The sequence below is a fragment of the Protopterus annectens genome, chromosome 1.part0 (genome assembly GCF_019279795.1).
Source record: "Protopterus annectens isolate FY-2018-M chromosome 1.part0, PAN1.0, whole genome shotgun sequence".
Classification (NCBI taxonomy): domain Eukaryota; kingdom Metazoa; phylum Chordata; order Ceratodontiformes; family Protopteridae; genus Protopterus; species Protopterus annectens.
Genome location: NC_056725.1, coordinates 713,142,089 through 713,162,357, shown reverse-complemented (window position 1 = coordinate 713,162,357; position 20,269 = coordinate 713,142,089). Strand labels below are relative to the sequence as shown.

Here is a 20,269-nt window from a genome sequence, read left to right as displayed (position 1 = left end):
AGGAAGCTTCAGTGGTACCTAAAATGTTTATGGAGTCAACATTGTCACAATCTGGAAAGAATGATTCCTCTCACTCCCTGCCTACAACAGGAGTTTCTATGGTGGACAAAGACATGTCACCAAAACATGGGACGGGCCTTCACTCTATCCCCTGCCAGCCAAACCTTTACGACAGACGCATCAGATAATGCCTGGGGGGCCCACATGGCGGGAAGATGCATTCAGGGCATATGGACCCCAAAACAAATGCATCTACATATCAACCAAAAAGAGATGCTAGCTGTTCAAAATGCCCTGACAGCCTTCAAGGACTTACTTCATCCAGGACAGCTACTGATAAAGATGGGCAACACCACGGTTATGTGGTGTATAAACAGGCAGGGGGGCACACACTCATACCCCCTTTGCAGATTAGCCATGGCACTGTGGGACACAGCTTTGACTTACCAAATACATCTTCAAGCTCAATTCCTGCCAGGAAAACAAAATACTCTGGCAGATGATTTAAGCAGAAACCTTATGGACCCCCATGAGTGAAAACTAGATCCACACGTTTTCAGCATGATAACAAAGAAATGGAATAGCCCGGACATAGATCTATTTGCCACTCCTCAAAATTATCAATTGAAAAGGTTCTGCACAAGGACTTATCACAGACAAGCATGGAAAGTGGACGCCCTATCCTTCAGTTGGAAAAACCTATCAGTTTACGCCTTTCCTCCTCTGCCTCTTCTTCCCAGGGTCCTAGTAAAAGTCAGACAAGAGAAACCAAAGATGATACTAATTGCCCCGGACTGACCCCGCCAATACTGGTACAAAATCCTAAGGAACTTGTCTCAATACCCAGCTTGGACCTTACCTCGAAGACCTCAACTTACTGTCCCAGCAAAACAATCAGATCCTGCACAATCAACTCCAGACACTGAACCTGGCAGCATGGCTGATCATGTAGTTATACAAACAGCACCTCTCAGTAAAGCTGTGATGGATGTCATTTTGGAAGCCAGAAGGCCTAGTACTATAAAATCTTATGCTGATAAATGGACGAGATTCTGTGCTTGGAATCAAGCGCAAGGAACTGATACAGCAGAACCAAATATTCCTCAGATATTACAATACTTGACTGAGATGCTTGACAAAGGCCTATCTTTCTCATCAATTAAAATCCATGCCTGTGCCATTTCGGATCATTACAATACAGAGCCACCAATCTTTTCTTATTCTTTACTAAAACAGTATCTTAGAGGAGCCAAAAATTTAAGGCCTCCTAGAAGATCACCAATACCTGCATGGAACCTCAATTATGTGTTGGAAAAGCTCACCCTGCCTCCATTTGAACCAGCTGCTACTGCTGATATAAAGTTCTTATCATGGAAAACAGCTCTGCTGCTAGCAATTACTTCAGCAAGAAGAGTCTCAGAGCTACAGGCCCTCATGGCCGTGGAGCCTTTTATCTTATTTTACCTAGACAGGTTGTCTCTGAGGACAAATCTTTCATTTATGCCTAAGGTGGTTTCCAATGTGGCCCTTAACCAAACTATTCATCTGCCAACCTTTTATCCAAATCTGCAGAACAAGGGGGAGAGAATTCAGCATTCCTTGGACGTACACAGCTAAGATTCTACTTGAGCAGGACTAATGCTCTAAGAAAAACTGAGCAATTACTAGTGGCACATGCTGCAGGATCAGAAGGAAAGGCTATTTCAAAGCAGACTATTTCAAAGTGGATAAGCCACTGCATTTATTTCAAAGCAGACTATTTCAAAGTGGATAAGCCAATGCATTTGTTTCTGCTGCTTACACCATGGCAAACCTGTGCCCAAGGGCATTAGGTCTCATTCCACCAGAGCTACAGCTACTTCAGCAGCCTTTCTCACAGGAGTTCCAACCAAAGACATTCTAGAGGCTGCTACTTGGAGTTCTGTTCACATCTTTACAAAGCATTATCACTTGCCTCTCTACTCTAAGCCCAGGGCAGGCTTTGCCACTGCAGTTCTGCAGGGCCTTATAGCCGAACCTAATGCTGTTTAGCTCCAGCCTCCCATCCATAGCTTTGGGATTCTACCCAAACATAATGACTGCAGCAGTGAAACACGAAGAACATAGTACAGTTGTGTACACTTAGCATAAATGTAGATGTTTGAGTGTATTCACTGTTGCAGTCCAGGTTACCCGCCCACCATCCCCTTTCATTCTGGAGTTTATCTTTCCTTCTGTATCTCCTACAAACCTATGTAGTGTATTTGCTTGCAGATGAAGGTAAAGTTTGTATTGATGCATGTATATATACTTTATATATACTATCTTTTTGAGGGCACCTGACATCTGGGGCAAGAAAAACGAAAGAAAATGGCTTCGGCTGCTTGTTTTATATACCTGATGTCATGGAAGAGGAGACGGCAACCGACGCAGGACCCAAGACTTTGGAATTTAGGCTGACTGAGGGCAACCTGCCAGCAGATTAGCCAAATGTATTGACTGCAACAGTGAATACACTCTAACATCTGCATTTATGGTAAGTGTACACAGCTGTACTTTCTGGATGTTGTGGATGATGTCTTTATGGAATCCAGTCTAACTCCTGATACTTTACCCCCTGCTCCAAGGAAACCTGATAGGTACTATAGAGTCCCTGACTCTCACAAATTTCTCATCAAAAATCCTACTGCTGACCGAGAGGTCATCTCCCATGGACCTAAAGGAATAAAAGCTACTACAGCTAAGAATCCCACCCCTTCGGACAGGGATTCCCGAGCTTTAGACAGGGTTAAAAAAGTATACACCTCTGCAACTCTCACCATTAGAGCATTGAATTTTCAGTTCCACATGCTGAAATATCAGCAACATACTATGGAACTTATTAAGCAAAAATTATCTACCTTTCCTGACTGTGCAGAAAATAAAGATTTACAGGAGCTTATACATTCTGCAAACCAAGTTGGCAATCATACCCTGCAATTTGGTTTGACGCCCTAGAAGCATCTTGCAGGGCAGCAGTCACAGGTTCTGTACTTAGAAGGCATACCTGGCTTAAGGAGCAGACCTTGCCAGACCATGTCAAATCAAAATTATTGGACGCTTCTCTGAACAAGGACAATCTGTTTGGCACCAAAGCAGAAGAGGTTTTAAAAAACATGGAAGAAAAGGCAAAGTCTATGCAGACAGTCAAAGATTTTTTGCAAGTGCAGCCTCCAAGATTTAGTAGGCATTGCCCCTCGAAACATTGGTCCTTTCAAGCCCTCTCAAGGCTGTCTCAAACTAGACCCAGGGGAAACAGACCCTCCAGATTACAGTCTCAGGGTATGCAGAGATCTAAGCAATGTAGTACCTCCACTTCTAAAACAGGGAGTGCTAAGCCACCCCCTTACTGAAAGAATTCACAATAACTTCTCAGTTTCACTCCTCATCTCTGCCCAATTGCTCGTGCCCCTAGGAGGAAAACTTGCCCACCATGCAAAAAACTGGACCTCCATCACCAACGATCGATGGGTCCTCAACGTAGTATCCCAGGGGTACAGATTTTATTTCCAGACACTGCCCAACCCCAAAAGGGTTCCCAGACCTTCCTCCAAACCAGTGGGCAGAGGCACAAAACCAAGTTCAGTCCCTGCTGTCCATAAGGGCAATTCAGCCTGTTCCTGCAGAACAGATAGGCCAAGGTTTTTATTCCAGACTTTTCCTGGTACCCAGAAAAGAGGGCACCTGACGCCCAATTTTAGATCTATCCATTCTAAACATCTTCCGGGTGGTACCAAAATTCAAAATGCTCGCCCTACAGTAGCTTCTCCCTATGCTGACCAAAGATGAATGGCTAACCACCCTAGACCTAAAGGAGGCCTATCTGCCCATCCCAGTCAGGGATTCCTGCAGGAAATATCTACATTTCAGGGCAGGATCTATGCATTATCAGTTCTCTGCACTTTCCTTTGGCTTATCAACTGCTCCCAGAGTTTTCACAAAATGCTGGCTCCAGCCATTGCCTATTGCAGACAGAAAAAGATTCAAATTTATCCTTACTTGGACGATTGCCTTATTTAGGCAGACAGTCAGGAAAAGCTGTTGCAGCACCTGACATTTGTAAAGGACCTTCTAACCTCTCTGGGGTACACTATCAATGAAAAAAAAATCCAAACTGGTCCCCAGTCAAAAACTTGTATTCCTGGGAGCAAGCTTGGACACAACATCCCAGATGGCATTCCATACTCCAGAAAAACTAGCCTATCTAACAGGCTACTTTGCTCAAATAGCCACCAGAATCCAGCTATGCACAAGGAAAATCCTGCAGGCTCTAGGGTTCATGGCCTCCTGCATTCTGCTAATTCCATATGCCAGACTGCATATGAGGAAACTTCAATGGTACTTAAAAAGTCTTTGGTGCCAACATTCTCAGGACCTAGAAACTATCATACCTATAATACCTTGTCTAAGGAAAGAGTTTCTTTGGTGGGCAGCAGCATGCAACCACAACAAGGGACTTCCCTTTACACAACCCCATGCTGCTCAGACCCTAACCACAGACGCATCAGACTATGCCTGGGGTGCACATCTGGAAGGTAGGTGCATTCAGGGCCACTGGATCCCAAACCAAATTCATCTGCACATCAACCAAAAAGAGATGTTAACTGTTCAGTACGCCCTGATAGCTTTCAGATCCCTACTTTCACCGGGTCCCCTTCTATTAAAAAATGACAATACCACAGTGATGTGGTACATCAGCAGGCAGGGGGGCAGCCCACTCTTATCCACTCTGCAGGCTAACCATGACCCTGTGGAACCCAGCCTCAGCCATACATATTCACCTGCATGCTCAATTCCTGCCAGGCAAACAAAAGTCTCTGATGGACAACTTGAGCAGAAATCTCCTAGAACCACATGAGTGGCATTTAGACCACAACACCTTCTGCCTTCTGACCCAGAAATGGGGTACCCTGAAGCTGGACCTATTTGCCTCCCCCTACAACCATCAGCTCAACAACTTCTGCATCAGGTTACCTCACAGCAAGACCTGGAATGTGGATGCCCTATCCTTCCAGTGGGCAAACCTCTCAATCTATGCATTTCCCCCTCTGCCTCTTCTTACAAGAGTACTACTGAAGATAAGGCAGGAAAGACCAAAGGCAATCCTGATTGCTCCAGACTGGCCACGCAAACACTGGTACCCCCTACTGCACAGGCTGTCACCGGTGCCACCATGGCACCTACCTCGGATCCCAACCCTCCTGACTCAGCAGGAAGGACAGATCTTGCATCCACAATTGCAGACCCTGAACCTTGCAGCCTGGCTTATTCCTTGAATTTTCCTCCAATGGCCAGCCTAAGCAAGCCAGGTGCTGGATGTCATACGTGAAGCCAGACGACCCAGTACATGGAAATCCTATGCTGATAAGTGGAAAAGGTACTGTTCCTGGATTCACTCTAAAGGAGCAGATACAACACAACCATCTTTACCACTCATCCAGGATTACCTAGCAGACCAACTCCACAGAGGCCTGTCTTTCTCTTCCATTAAGATCCATGCCTCTGCCATCTCTTCTCATTACAACACCGAGCCACCTCTCTTCTCTCACCCTGTCATCAAGAAGTTCCCAAGAGGGGCTAACAATTTAAGGCCACCAAGAAGATCCCCCAGCCCTGCTTGGGACCTTCATTTTGTGTTGGAAAAGCTCACACTACCCCGCTTTGAGCCTGCAGCGTCAGCAAAGTTAAAATTCCTCAAAAAACACTCTGAAGCCAATATCCTATGACCACTGTAGAAATATACAAGTTTATTAAAATACACAGAGTCACAAACCGCAAATCCACACAACACTTCAAAGGTCAAGCGCGTTCGTCAATAGACTTCATCAGAACCGAAAACGCTTGACCTTTGAAGTATTGTGTGGATTTGCGGTTTGTGACTCTCTGTATTTTAATAAACTTGTATATTTCTACAGTGGTCGTAGGATATTGGCTTCAGAGTGGTTTTTGTGTTATTGGTGTCGTTTGCCACTCTCACACCATTATTTATTTCTTCAAAGTTAAAATTCCTCTCTTGGAAAACAGCCTTGCTTCTGGCCATCACTTCAGCTAGAAGAGTGTCTGAGCTACAAGCACTTATGGCTGTGGAATCCTTCATTATTTTTCATGCTGACAGGGTCTCCCTCAGGACTAACCCTACTTTTATGCCTAAGGTGGTGTCCAGTGTGGCTCTCAACCAGTCTATCCATTTGCCCACCTTTTTCCCTAATCCTCAAAATGAGGAGGAAAGGATTCTGCACTCCTTAGATGTGCACAGACGGCTCAGATTCTACCTGGATAGGACTACACCCTTCGGGGAATCTGACCAGTTACTAGTCAGCTTTGCACCAGGGGCAGAGGGCAAGGCCATATCAAAACAAACCATCTCCAAATGGATAGGACACTGTATCCATTTTTGTTACAACACCATGGGAAACCACCCCCTCAGGGTGTCAGAACACATTCCACTAGGGTAACTTCAACCTCTACAACCTTTCTCAGAGGAGTCCCTACCAGGGACATTCTAGAAGCTGCTACTTGGAGTTCTGTTCATACCTTCACCAAGCATTACCACCTGCCTATCTTTTCCAAATCCAGGGCAGGCTTTGCAACAGCAGTCCTGCAGGGCATACTAGCCAGCCCAAACTCTTCTTGACTGCCTCCACCCTTCCTCAGCTTTGGGAATCACCCCGAGTTTGATGACTGCAACAGTGAAGCACGAAGAACATAGTACAGTTGTGTACACTTACCATAAATGTAGATGTTCGAGTGTATTTACTGTTGCAGTCCTGATTTCCCTCCCTCCAGCCCCCTGGCTTTCTCTGTCCTTTCTACCTATCCTCTTTATGGCCATCTTTTATGGCAGGGGTATTTACTTTTTACTGGAGGTGTTCTACACCATTTAATAGCTTCCTATTTTGGGAGCTCCTGACATTTGGGGCAAGAAGAACTGATGTAATGGCATCGGCTGCATGTTTTATACCTCTGACGACATGGAAGAGGCGGCGGCATCCGACGCAGAAATCCCACAACTCTGGTATTTGGGCCGACTGAGGGCTACCTGCAGGTAGGTAACCCAAGTGTGATGACTGCAACAGTGAATAGTGAATACACTCAAACATCTACATTTATGGTAAGTGTACACAACTGTACTTTCCCCTTCCTTTGGCCTCACCTAGTGTACCTGCCGTGGATTCTGGACCCACTACCAGATCTGATTGCTCACCCCCAAGGGTTGAGCTACCCAAATTTGTCCAGTCTCAAGTTGACAGCTTGGTTTCTCCACTTCCATTAGTTGCCAGGCAAGCTAATCTCTCCTCGCCTGTTCGAGACATCATTCTGGCCTTTCATAAACTGTCCAGCAGAAGACTATATCAGGATAAATGGAAAAGGTTCTCCATCTGCTATAAGGATAACATGCTAGACCTGTATTCGGCTCCAGTAACTGCGGTGCTTCAGTACTTGGCTAAGTTTTTTGATAATGAGACTCTGCCTTTACCGTACGAGTACACCTAGCAGCAATTTCTAATTTCCACAATGGTATAGATGCACCTCTCTTATTTCTTTACTCCTATGCAAGGCCTTCCTCAAGGGGACCTTTCATATCAGGCCTCCTGTCAGACAGCCCATGAAACCATGGAACCTCACTTTAGTCCTTCAGTCTTTGACTCAAAAACCATTTGAACCTGCTGCGAAGTGTGACCTAAAGTTTTTGTCTTGGAAATCTTTGTTCTTGGTAGCCATCACATCTGCCATAAGGGTCTCTGAGCTGTAGGCATTGTGCATCAAGAGACCCCATCTGATTGTTCATAAAGACAGAGTATCACTTCGGACGAATCCATCCTTCCTTCCCAAAGTTATTTCTGAATTCTCCATAAACTAGACCATTGACCTACCAGTGTTCTTCCTGAATTTTGCCAATAAAGGAGAGTACTGCCTTCACTCCTTGGATGTACATAGTCAATTGAGATTTTAACTAGACAGGAACAAACCTATCCATAAATCTGAACAGCTTTTCATCTCCTTTTCTGGGCCCAGAATGAGAGATGCTGTTTCCAAGATCACCTTATCAAAATGGCTAAGGGACTGCATATGTTTCATCTGTTCCTTCAGTAACGAACCTATGCCAAAAGTTAAAGCTCACTCCACTAGATCTATGCCAACATCTGTAGCTTTCCATTCCAGGGTTTCTATGGATGACATCTGCGCAGCAGCTACTTGGGCTAAGCCTCATACCCTTTATCAATCATTACAAATTGGACTTGGTCTCCAGAGGGAGAGCTGCCTTCGGCTCAGTGGTACTCAGGAATGTTCTTCCATAAGGGCTGCCCATGGACCTCAAGGTAACTTGGGATTCTGTCCCATCAGTGATGAATGGAAAGAAGATTAACAACTTCAGATAAAGAAGTTATGTCTTACCAGAAAGTTTTATCTGTGTTGGTCATTTTCTTTCATTCATCACTTCCCACCTTCCTTCCCCCTCCAAAGGCTCCTGGGGGATGCTTTGCATCCAAGTGGTGTCCTAGGGTATTTGCTCAGAAGTGGCCTCAGCTTTACTTCTCTTTCTCTAGCAAACTCTATCTGAGGTAACAGGGAGAAGGGCATTCTGGGTAGAAACTTAGCTCACGAATTTTTTTGGCAGGGGCGAGCTTGATAAAAAGTCTGACTTGTTTCGAGGGCTCAGAACCGAACCCATCAGTGATGAGTGAAAGAAGATGAACAACACAGGTGGAATGTTATGGTAAGACATAACTTCTTTTTTTTTGTTTTAAGGGAGCTTTGCCCCACACCCCCCACCCCGATTTATTTATGTAATCTGTCTTAGTGGGAGCACTAGTATGGGGGAAGAGGTCTACAGCTTGACAAGTTTCTTCCTGGGATGAAGCTACAGTGAGGTATATAGTTCTCATTTTTTATAATACTTGACTGTTTTGGAAGTTATAGTTACTGTTTCACCCGAGATGAAGCTACAGTGAGGTATATAGTTCTCATTTTTTGTAATACTTGACTGTTTTGGAAGTTATGGTTACCGTTTCACTTTTGGCCATTATCCTTATTTTGTGATTATTTTCTTTCTGTTTTTTTCTAGTAAAAGAGACAGTGAGCTGCTGCTAAAACTCATTGCCAACTTGAACATGTTGCTGAAGGATGAGAATGTCAATGTGGTGAAGAAGTCCATCCTCACAATGACCCAGTTGTACAGAGTGGCATTACAGGTGTGTGCTTCATACTGCTTGGGTGAAGTTATAATGAGCCTCGCACTAGACTGCAGGCCGGCAGATGCATCTTTGCTATGATTCCTACTGGAAATACCTTTGTTTGGATAGTTCCATCTTTCTTAGGAGTTCCATCTCAGCATGGAACCTGCTTCCTTAGGAAGAGTACTTTTGTCACAGAATATGCTTTTTAACAGCTTAGGTATCTTCTATCTTAATAAACATTTTATTTCACTGCAGGACCCACTGTCAGGAAGCCAATTCTCAGTGTTCCATTCAAGGTTTCATGATTTTCTCTGGGTTGCTTGTATCTGTCCTGGAAGTTTGTTTCTTGATATGACTTTCTGTGCTGCTCAGAAGTACTTTTTATGTGGATTTTCCTGTGCCTTTAAATGTTGTCATTTCTTTCTAGGGACAGCTCCTGTCCTGACAGATGCAATATATTTTCTACGTATTCTTACAGCTTATTATACCCAGCTCTATGTTCTTGTCTGAATCACTTTGGTGTCCATGACTTATAGTTACAGTGGTGAAATGTGTACACACTGTGAGCATGAGATAGCAACTGTTTTTTTTTTTCATTGCCCAGTGCATTTTTCAAGAAATAGAAATACTAGGCAAGGAAATAGAAGCACTAGTTTTGTATTTACTCACATTGGGGACGTGGCACAGAACTTGTGTTAGGGTGCCCCCTTGTGAAGGGACGACTTTATGTAAGGTAAAAAAAATGTGGAAGGCAGTCTCTCAGGTGGTTGAGCAGAAGTGGAAGAGAGCCAAGGATGTAAATGTTTGGACTGTAGGTGGTGTGTATTAGTAAGAAGGTTGTATGGACAGCAGGCTTGCATAGCTCTGCACAGCGAGAATCATTACATTTATGTCTGTTCATAGTAAAGAATACTGTTGTAATATCATGCATGTAACACATGAGAATAAGTCCTCCACAGGATGGCTGACTATCGGGCCTGATTTCCACAGCTTTCACTTATCGAGTGGACTGAGCCAATCTTCCCATGCCGTACACATCAGGAGAATGTATAATATAATGATGGGAGTCGCGTACTCCATCTTCAGTTATTTTATCTGAATTTTCATTTGATATCTGCTAGGTAACCCAAGTACCCTTTTTGAGAAGTTTTTCTACTGCTTTGTACAATTTATTCCAGTGGTGGTGTGTTTCAATTAAGAGGTTTGCTATGGCGACCCCTAACTGGGAAAAGCCGAAAAGACACAACAACATTTCGTGCAATTTGGAGGTCTTTCTTAGGCTGATGACGTCTATGGGCAAGGTCACTAACAAATGTGCTTATGTCTGGCATGTATCTGTCTTTAATATCTGTTCTACCATGTGAAACCATGAAGTTTTTTTGAGTACAAGTATTGTGCTTCTTTCAGTAAAATAATTTCATAATGGAGTGCAAACTTTAAATTTGCATTAGGCTAAGGAATGGCTGTCCTTGTTTTGAAAGGAAGGAAATAGAAGTACTAGTTGTGTATTTACTCACATTGGGTACGGGGCACAGAACTTGTGTTAGGGTATGAGGCCTTGGTTTTGTCTTTCAAGGACCTGGGCTGTTGGTTCTACAGAGAGACAGCAGTGCTCCAAAAGCCTCAGACTGAGATGAGACATCTCAGTCTAGCCAGGGCACTCTGTAATTAAGGAGTCAGAGCTAGCACTAGAGTCCACGTGCTTGCAGATGGCCAACTCTTGTCTCTTGCCTCCAGACAGTACACATCCCTCACTAGGTATTGTTATAATTTTATGCCAGAACCTTGTGGTCCTGGTGAGCAGATGGCCACATCTATTTTAAGGAAAAAAAGTTTAAGAAAATTGCATTTCATATTTTATGATCATAAATAAATGGAAATAATGGGAACAATACATGCAAAATAATGTTCAGGAGAAGGAGTGAAATTTAGCAGAAGGCAGGAATTTAGCAAATTATATAATGTTGGACTGATAGATGTTCTTCCATGTCACTGTTGCAGTATTCTTTACCTAAGGGATTTCCAGCCAAGGCTAGCCCATTGTCAGGCCAGTATATGAAAGCCTTTAGTTCTTATAGATGTCATATGTCATATGTATGCTTCCCATGCAAGGCATAAGACAATAAAGGTGACTTGCAGATGCACACATTCAGATCTTCATTGACACCAGTCTGAATGCTGTTGTTGAAACGTGTCTGAATGCTTTTCTTCAGTGCCTGTTACCAAGCCATGTTTTCAGATAGGTGCCCTGTTGGAGTTTCTTCTTTTTTCTTCTATTTTTTGTTGTTGTTGTGTTCATGTCATCCAGAAAGGAAAAATGTCAGTGTGGGAGGCAGATTCCCCATAAAGGCCATCACTACCAGTGTCTTTTTTGTTTGGTGCTTCCCATGATCATATGCAGTTTTCTGTGTGACAGGTAGTTTTGCCTGAGACCTTAACATAGTTGTCTCTCCTCCTTGTTCATATACCTGGAGCACCAGCATATTAAGTTATTGGCTTACTATGCAGTGTTCTGTCTGACAGGTAGTTTTTGCCTGAGACCTTAACATAGTTGTCTCTCCTCCTTGTTCATATACCTGGAGAACCAGCATATTAAGTTATTGGCTTAGGGTGCTACGGCAGAATCCTCCCATCCTGAGAGCCAACCATCTACCAAGAAGGCAAAAAAAGTTGGGTCTGATCTGGCTGCTATCCAGCCTTCCATGGACATCTCTCTGGACGCTGATGAAAGCCCAGAGGACTGTCCAGTGGTTGCTTCAGATTCCACTGCTGTGACCCTGTCACAGGCTGGCATAGATCTGGCTTCTCACACATCCTCAAAGTCGTTTCTAATGTCTATATCAAATGTTTAGCTGTGACATTTAGGGGAACCTTGGCTAATTAACTCTGAAGGGCAGAGGGAGATTTCCTTAGGTCTTAGTAATAGAGTCATGCCCGATGTCTGACCCTCTGAGGATGTTTCGAGCGGATGTCTTGCAAAAAAGAAAAAAAAACACAGCACATTTCCCCTGTTCAGGATCCACAATGTGAATGGCAGGATTTTACTCTGGGTTTATTAAAGGCTTTGATGGCCTTGTAGCCTAATCAAGGGGTTTCTAGTCTTCCACTCCACTCAAGAGACCTAGGGAATTGGATTCCTCCAAGGAAGATATGGAGTCTGGGAAGAATCTTTGGCATAATCTTCCCAAATACCTTCCTCCTAGGACTATAGTTCAGAGGAGGAGGAGTCCATGAGTCCATATTCCCCTTTGGAAGAGTTTGCTTTTGAAGGACACCATTGCCTGTATGATGGATTATTTTTAAATGGGATTGTTCTCAAGTCTCGCTGTTCCACCTGTTGTAGCTGCTCTTGTGGATACCTTATTGGCAACATCTGTAGCCCCTGACTTTCAGCCTCCTGCACCTTAAAAGCCAGATAGATTCTATAAAAGTGCCTGAGGAGTTTAAATTTCTTTATAAATACCCTTGTGAGGACCTTTTGTAGTGTCCATCTCCTCTGATAAGCCATCCAAGTTGTTAGCCTCCACCAAACTGTTGCCTTCTGAAGATAGTAGGGCTATGGAAAGGCTGGGCAAGAAAGTTTGCACTGCTGCCACTTTATCTTTTAATGCCATCAACCACAAGACTCATATGACCAGGTATGTTTTGGCTGTGCTTTCTCAGGTTTCTAAGGTGGTTTCTGACCTTCCTAACTCTGAGGGGAAGGCTTTGGTTCTACTTCTCAAGTTGTCTGCCACTCTATCAAATGCAGTTGAGGCCACTTCCAGGGCTGCTTCCTTTGATTCAATTATGAGGCGTTATTCTTGGCTTTGTCTTCATGCCTTGCCTGATGACAGTAATGCCAAGCTTTTGGATGCTCCTTTGGATAATAAAACCTTTTTGGATCAGCTGCTCAGCTTAAATCCTTCAGGACAAGGGCAAAGCTTTACAGGAGCTGAAACATATTTTTCTTTCTCCTAGTCTGAAATTTCAGAAGAATTATCCTTCCAAATCTTCCTTTGTTCATAGACAATCTCACCCTCCTCCTAAGGGCAAGAAGGGGCTCTAAGACACCCAGAAATCAGCTTTCCAGGACAAGTCGGGTTCTGTTTGACAGTTTGCTTCTCCCTTTCTGTGGCTAGGTTCTCTTGTCTGTCTGTCTTTACCCCATCTCTTCCAAATTGGCTACAGATCACTACAGACTGTTGGGGTCTGTCCATTATTCTTCAGGGATATGTCATAGTTTGGAAATCCCTTCCTCCCTTTTCAGGAATTCCTCAACCTCCTCAGGATCAGCAGTCTCATTTTTCCAGAGGTTTTTCACTCTCTGCCTTGTCTCAGGGCACGATTCAAGCCATGCCCCCTGCCCAGGTAGGGAAGGGATTTTATTCCAGAATGTTTCTGGTCCCACGAAAGGAGGGCACTTGTAGACCAATTCTGGATCTTTCCCAGCTGAAAACCTTCATCAAGATTCCTTCCTTTCTGATGCTATCTCTGCAGACATTGTCCTTCTGTTCTACCCCAGGCCTTTATTCCATCTGTGGATCTTAAGGATGCATGCCTTTACATCCCCATGCATCTCCTCTTCAGGAGATTTTTATGTTTCTCTGTCTCTTCCTTGCATTTTCAGTTCTCTGCTTTACCCTTTGGCCTCTCTACAGTCCCAAGGGTATTCACCAAATGCCTTGCTCCTGTTATTGCTTTTTTCAGGTTTCAAAGAATTCATATCTTTCCCTATCTAGATAGGCTGCTTATTCGTACTCCTCCCCCATGAGAAACACTGTTTCAGGATCTCAAATTTAATACTTCCCTAATACAGAGGCTGGGATTCTCCGTAAACTTATAGAAGTCAGTACACATGCCTTCCCAGGATCATATTTTCCTTGGCTTCAGACATCAGACAATTCCCATGCTGGCATCTCTGCCTGCTGCCAAACCTCTGTCTCTAGTTTCCTTTTGCCATTCCCATCTTCCTCTGGCATCTATCATGGCTAGGGAATTTGTCAGGGTTCTCAAGTTCATGGCTTCCACCATTTCCATGCTCCCTCCTACCATGCTACATATGAGGAAGCTTCAGTGGTACCTCAAGTCATTGTGGCTTCAGTATTGCCACCCCCTGAACTTCCCAGTACCTTTCCTTCCCTGTTTCAAACTCAAGCTTCAATGATGGATTCATCAACTTTCACTCAAACTGGAACTTCCTTTTCAAGCTCCAGTTCCAACTCAGGAGATCTTTACAGATGCCTGAGATGGAGTGGAGGTGCCTCCTGTGGCCTCTTCAAAGTTCAGGGTGTCTGGACGCCCCATCAGACTTCAAACCACATCAGTGTAAAGGAGATGATGGCTGTTCTTCAGGCTCTGCAAGCTTTTCATTCCCTCTTTCATTCCAGGCCTTTCAAAGTTTTCACAGACAATACCACAGTGATGTGGTATGTCAACAAGCAAGGAGGCACAAGGTCCTGTCTTTTTTGTAGACTAGCTATTCAGGTCTGGGATCTAGCAATCCAGTATCAAGTGACTCTTTAGATAGTTTACATTCCCTTTGAGCACATTCTATTGGCAGATTCCTTGAGCAGGTCCAGCACACAAGCTTACGAATGGATGCTTCGCAGAGATGTATTCCTGGACATTATCCTTTGGTGGGCTGTTCCATGGGTAGATCTTTTTGCCACCACTCTGATCAGACAACTTCCTCTATTCTGTTCCAAAGTCCCAAGTCCTCAGGCATGGGAAGTGGACACAATGTCTTTTACTTGGAAGGCTGTTTCTGTATGGCCTTCCTCTGTTGCCACGAAACTTGCACATCATCAGGCAGGACTCTCCCAAAATCTTATTAGTGACTCATGTTTGGCTCAGACAGCATTGGTTCCCCCTTTTTTTCTCACTTGGCCAGGGGCAGTCACCACAGGTTGCATCACCTGGCAGATCTTCTCACTCAAGACAAGGGATCTCTTATCCATCCTCACTTGTCCACTCTTGCTGTAGGTGATAGGGTTTTGAAACATTTCAGGCACCTCTTTTCTGAGGACGTGATTCAGGTTCTGCAGGAGGCTAGGAAACCCACCACCAGGAAATTACTTATGTCCGAATGGAAGCAGTTTCCTGTCTTGTGCCCTTGTCGCCATCAGGCTCCCCTGTTTGAGGAGGTTCCTTTGGGTCTTTCTCATTTGTGTGATCCTGCTCCATGCTGGGTTAGCATATTCTTCACCTAAAGCTCATCTGTCAGTAATATCTGCTTATCTGATCATGACTGCACCTCTGGCTTCTAGATTTGAGGTCAAGTAATTTCTTAAAAGACCTCCTTCATATTAGGTCGCCCAAGAAGCCTGTTCCACTTTCCTGACACCTCAGTTGTGTACATTAAAAATTGACTTCTGCTCCTTTTGAACCTACTTCTTTAGCTTTCTTGTGACATTGTACGTGGAAGACTGTTCTTTTTGACTCTCACTTCAGCCAGGATAGTGTCTGAACTTCAGGCTCCCATGGCTATTCCTTATTTCCTAGTGGTCCACAGAGACAGTGTCTCTGATGTCCTTCAAGGATGCATCTGCAGTCCTTACAAATGGGTTGTCCTGTCGTCAGGCAGCCCTTCGGTCGGCCTGATTCCAAAGTCTGGGTCTGGCTTCGGCTGGTGTCGCACATCACCCGACGTCATAGCTGCAGTTATTCGGGTATAAAGGCATCAGCCGACGCCATTTTCCTCAGTCTTTCTTGCCGCGTGGCGCCCGAAGCAGAAGCTGTTCGCAAGTGCCGGTCGGTCAGATCCAGAGATTACTACTACCGAATACTACTTTGAAGACTTCTAAAGCTAAGTACCCCGTTGGGGACTCTTTCTTGCCTCAGCCGATGTCAGAGAAAGTTAATAACTGTTTATCTTGTGGGAAACAAATACCTCATAAAGATTTCCACTCCTACTGTATACATTGCTTAGGCCCAGACCACGACGTAGCAGCTTGTCTAGCCTGCTCTTCTTTTAACCGACGGACGCTCAGACGTCGGTCGGAGTTTGCTGAACAGATTTTCGGCTCTGATTTTGCCTACATTATGCCGTCGGATCCTCCGACAGCGCAAATTTCGAAAAAACGAAAAGAAAAGGACCGACACTCGCGGTCCGCGGTCTCGGCCGAAACCGCGATTAAGCAAACCGCGAGTGTCTCGGTTTCGGCCGAAACCGAGCAAACGGTCCTTTCTCCAGCTGAAACCATGCCTTCTACCGAGGCCTCTTCTAACCTGGTAGAATCTGCTTCTGAAAATCAGCCTTCTGTTGTGGTCTCCCAGGATTTATTAGACACAATTCCTCTGGATATTTCAACCCCTGCACGTGGAGCTGCTAGGCCTCCTGCAGCCATGTCTATTAAGACCTTTGCCAGGGCCAAAGCAGCCAAAGCTTCAAAATCTGTGCCTGCCAAACCACCTCCACCCAGGCCCAGCACTAGCTCTCATATGCTATCTTTAGCTGAGGATTTAATTTCCTTAATTCGCGGTTCCCAGCCCCATCCAGACAGGTCCTCTCTCCCCCTCCTCCAGAAAAGAGACCTAGAGCAGAGCCCCCTGAACCAGTTACCTCTGATGGTTCTTCTGATGAATCAGAACATTCAGAACTTCCTGAGGCTCCTTATTCTCCTTACGAAGACTCTGATGCTGAAGAGTCCATTCCTTCAGCCTCTCCACCTGAGGAATTTTCCTTTGGGGAAACATTGCATGCTATGAGGGAACAATTTCAGTGGCAGGGCCAAGATTTTTCAGACTCCAGAAAAAGACTTAGAACCTTTCTACATTTGCCACAACATAGGCCTTTGGCTATAGCTCCAGTTCTTTCTGTTGTAGATGATGCATTTAATGATGCTTGCACTGCTCCTGATTCTTTACCTCCGGCTCCTGCTAAGCCCGATAGGTTCTACAGGGTCCCGGACACTCACCATCATTTATACAAGGCTCCCTTGGCAGATCCAGAGACCATCGCTCAGGGCCCTAAAGCTGTAGCTGCTACTTCTACTAAAAACCCCCTCCCCTCTGAAAGGGAATCCAGGTCCTTAGAGATGGGGTAAAAGTTTACACTTCTGCTACCTTGTCAGCTAGGGCTTTGAACTGCCAATTTCATATGATTCAATATCAAGAGTTTATGCTTGACCAGTTAACTGAAAAGCTTTCCTCTGAATAATCTTTAGATAAGAAATATGTTCAGGAAATGGTACATAACATACAGCAGGTTAGTAACCATTCTTTAAAATGCGGCTATGATGCACTGGAGGCTTCCTTTAGATCAGCCATGACTGGCACAGTTATCAGGAGACATGCATGGTTGAAAGAACAGGCATTACCAGACCATGTCAAATCAAAGCTTTTGGATGCACCCATGGACAAGGTCAATTTATTTGGTTCCCCTGCTCAACAGGTGCTCAAAAAGATGGAAGAGAAGGCAAAATCTGTACAAACGGTGAAAGATTTTTACAGGTTCAACCTCCAAGGTTTAGCAGGAACTGGCCCTCCAAAAATTGGTCCTTTCCAGACTCCTCTAAGGCCCAGAGAGGCAGGAATAGGCGTTCAAGAGGCAGAAACCAATCCAGGGGTGCCTACAGGGGTCGCCAATGGCAAGGTAGCAACCAGCGAGGTACAGACGCAGCCACCACCACTACAACAACTCAATCACAGTGACTTGACAGTGGCACCGCCTACCAGGGAACAACTAGAAGCACCCTTAGGCGGAAAACTAACATTATTCTCAAAAAACTGGCACTGCATAACAAGGGAAAAATGGATTTTGCAAACTATAGACCAAGGTTACAGGTTCCATTTCCATACTCTACCAGGGAAGAGAGGAATGCCAAACCTACCACCTTCTCAAAGGACAGAAGCTCTAAAACAAATATCTCAGCTATTAAGAATGAGAGCTGTCGAAAGGGTACCACCTATGGAGCGAGGAAAGGGATTTTACTCCAGACTCTTCCTGGTACCAAGAAAAGAAAACAAATGGAGACCCATTCTAGACCTGTCCGCTTTAAACACATTCCTTATTGTTCCAAAATTCAAAATGCTGACCCTACAGCAGCTTCTTCCCATGCTGGGCAAGGAGTCTTGGCTGGTAACTCTAGATCTCAAGGAGGCATACCTGCACGTCCCCATAAGACCAATTTGCAGAAGATACCTCAGATTTCTTGCAGGATCAGAGCATTATCAATTTTCAGCATTGCCCTTTGGCTTATCTACTGCGCCCAGAGTGTTCACGAAATGCCTGGCATCAGTAATTGCTCATTGCAGGCTTCAGGGAATCCAAATTTATCCATACCTGGACGACTGCCTGATACAAGCGGACAACAAAAGCAAGCTAGCAGAAGACTTACAAAGAGTCATTTACCTACTGCAAGCCTTGGGATATACAGTCAATATAAAAAAGTCAAGGCTGACTCCATCCCAAAGAATAACCTTTCTGGGTGCAGAGCTGGACACATCAAAACAAATGGCATTCCTAACTGCAGAAAAGAAAGAACAACTACCTCTCTACTTCTTGGCATTAAAAAAGCAGAACCACCTAACTGCAAGAAAAGTGCTGCAAGCTCTAGGCTTCATGGCATCCTGCATAATCCTGGTCCCTCATGCCAGGTTGCATATGAGAAAGCTACAGTGGTACCTAAGGAATTTGTGGTCCCAGCACAAGCACAGCCTAGAAACCAAAATTCCAATAATCCCATGCCTGAAACAAGAGATGTTCTTCATCTCACATTGCTGCAGTCCTAACACTTGGGTAGTCCGCTGTCCACGGTCGGCCCGAATATCAAAGTATAAGGCTGACGTCGGTCAGGGCGCATTTAACTGACGTCAGGACGTCAGGGTACAAATGCGCATGACCAGCGTCATATCCTCAGTCTTTTTTGCCGCATGGTCCGATGCAGAAGCAGCATTGCAAGTGCCGGTTGGCGTTCTGAGATTTTTCTATTTAGAAGTTTCAGACCGAGTTCAAAGTTGGCTAAGTACCCCGTTCGGGAATATTTTTGTTTTTCTTGCCTCAGTCATTTACGGATGTCAGAAAAAGTTAATAATTGCGTTTCTTGTGGGAAACAGATACGCATAGAGATTATCATACTTTGTGTATTCCTTGCTTAGGGCCTGAGCACGGCGTTGTTGGCTGTCGCTCTTGTGCTAGATTTAATAAACGCACTATAAAGAGAAGGTTGGATTGTGCAAGGTTAGTCTTTGGGAAGCGGTGCAATTATAAAATGCCGTCAGATGCTCCGACGCCCGCTTCCTCGAAGAAGCGCAAGGACAAGACAGTTAAGCCTAGGCTAGAAGAACCGTCTGTGCCGGACGCCGGTTCTTTAGAGGTGTCGGTGGAGCCGGTGGCTCCACCGGAGATTTCTTTATGTTCACAGAGTGAAACTTTATTATTGCAAGATGTGGCCTCTCAGGAGGCAAGTCAGGCTGAGGGGGCTTCTCAGGTTACTATACTCCCCTCCCTTCCTAAGGTGGTTAGGCCCTCTCCTTCTGTTACTAAGGCTTCTCCCAGGGGCAGGCCAGGTTTAGCTTCAGTTGGTGTTACCCCTAGCTCTTCAGGTACTATGCCCAAGAAGCATATGCTTAAAATGGCAGAAGATTTGATTACTTTGATTAGGGGTTCTATGCCCCCTCCTGCTAAGAGACCTAGGGTGGAGCCTGAGCTGGGGGATTTTGAGCAAGCTTCAGATGTTTCAGAGTCTTGGCTGAAGACTTGCAGGAGTACTCTCCTTATTCTGATTCTGATGTGGATGATTCTACTCCTTCTGCTACTCCTCCTGAGGATTTTTCTTTTTCTGAAACTCTTCATTCCATGAGGGAGCATTTTAAGTGGGAAGGTCAGGACTTCTCTGATTCCAGGAAAAGGCTTAGGGAATTTCTGTTTTTACCCCAGCATAGGCCTTTGGCTATACCTCCTGTTTTGGATGTAGTGGAAGATGTTTTTACAGAGGCTTCTCTTAATCCTGATTCTTTGCCTCCTGCTCCTGTTAAACCGGATAGGTATTACAGGGTGCCTGACGTTCACAAGTATCTTTTTAAAAGTCCTAGGGCAGACCCGGAAACTGTTAGCCAGGTGGCCTAAGGGTGTTAAGGCTTCTGTTGTT

General features: G+C 44.8%; 1 protein-coding gene across 2 annotated transcripts in view; it reads left to right on the top strand.

Annotated features, from left to right (window-relative positions):
* Positions 1-20,269, top strand: part of SYMPK (symplekin scaffold protein) — a 2,606,756-nt gene that overhangs the window by 355,470 nt on the left and 2,231,017 nt on the right. For both annotated transcript variants that reach the window (XM_044062505.1, XM_044062497.1), the window contains exon 6: positions 9,086-9,212. In XM_044062505.1, the coding sequence (XP_043918440.1) occupies positions 9,086-9,212 (127 nt within the window). The remainder of the gene's footprint in view (positions 1-9,085; positions 9,213-20,269) is intronic.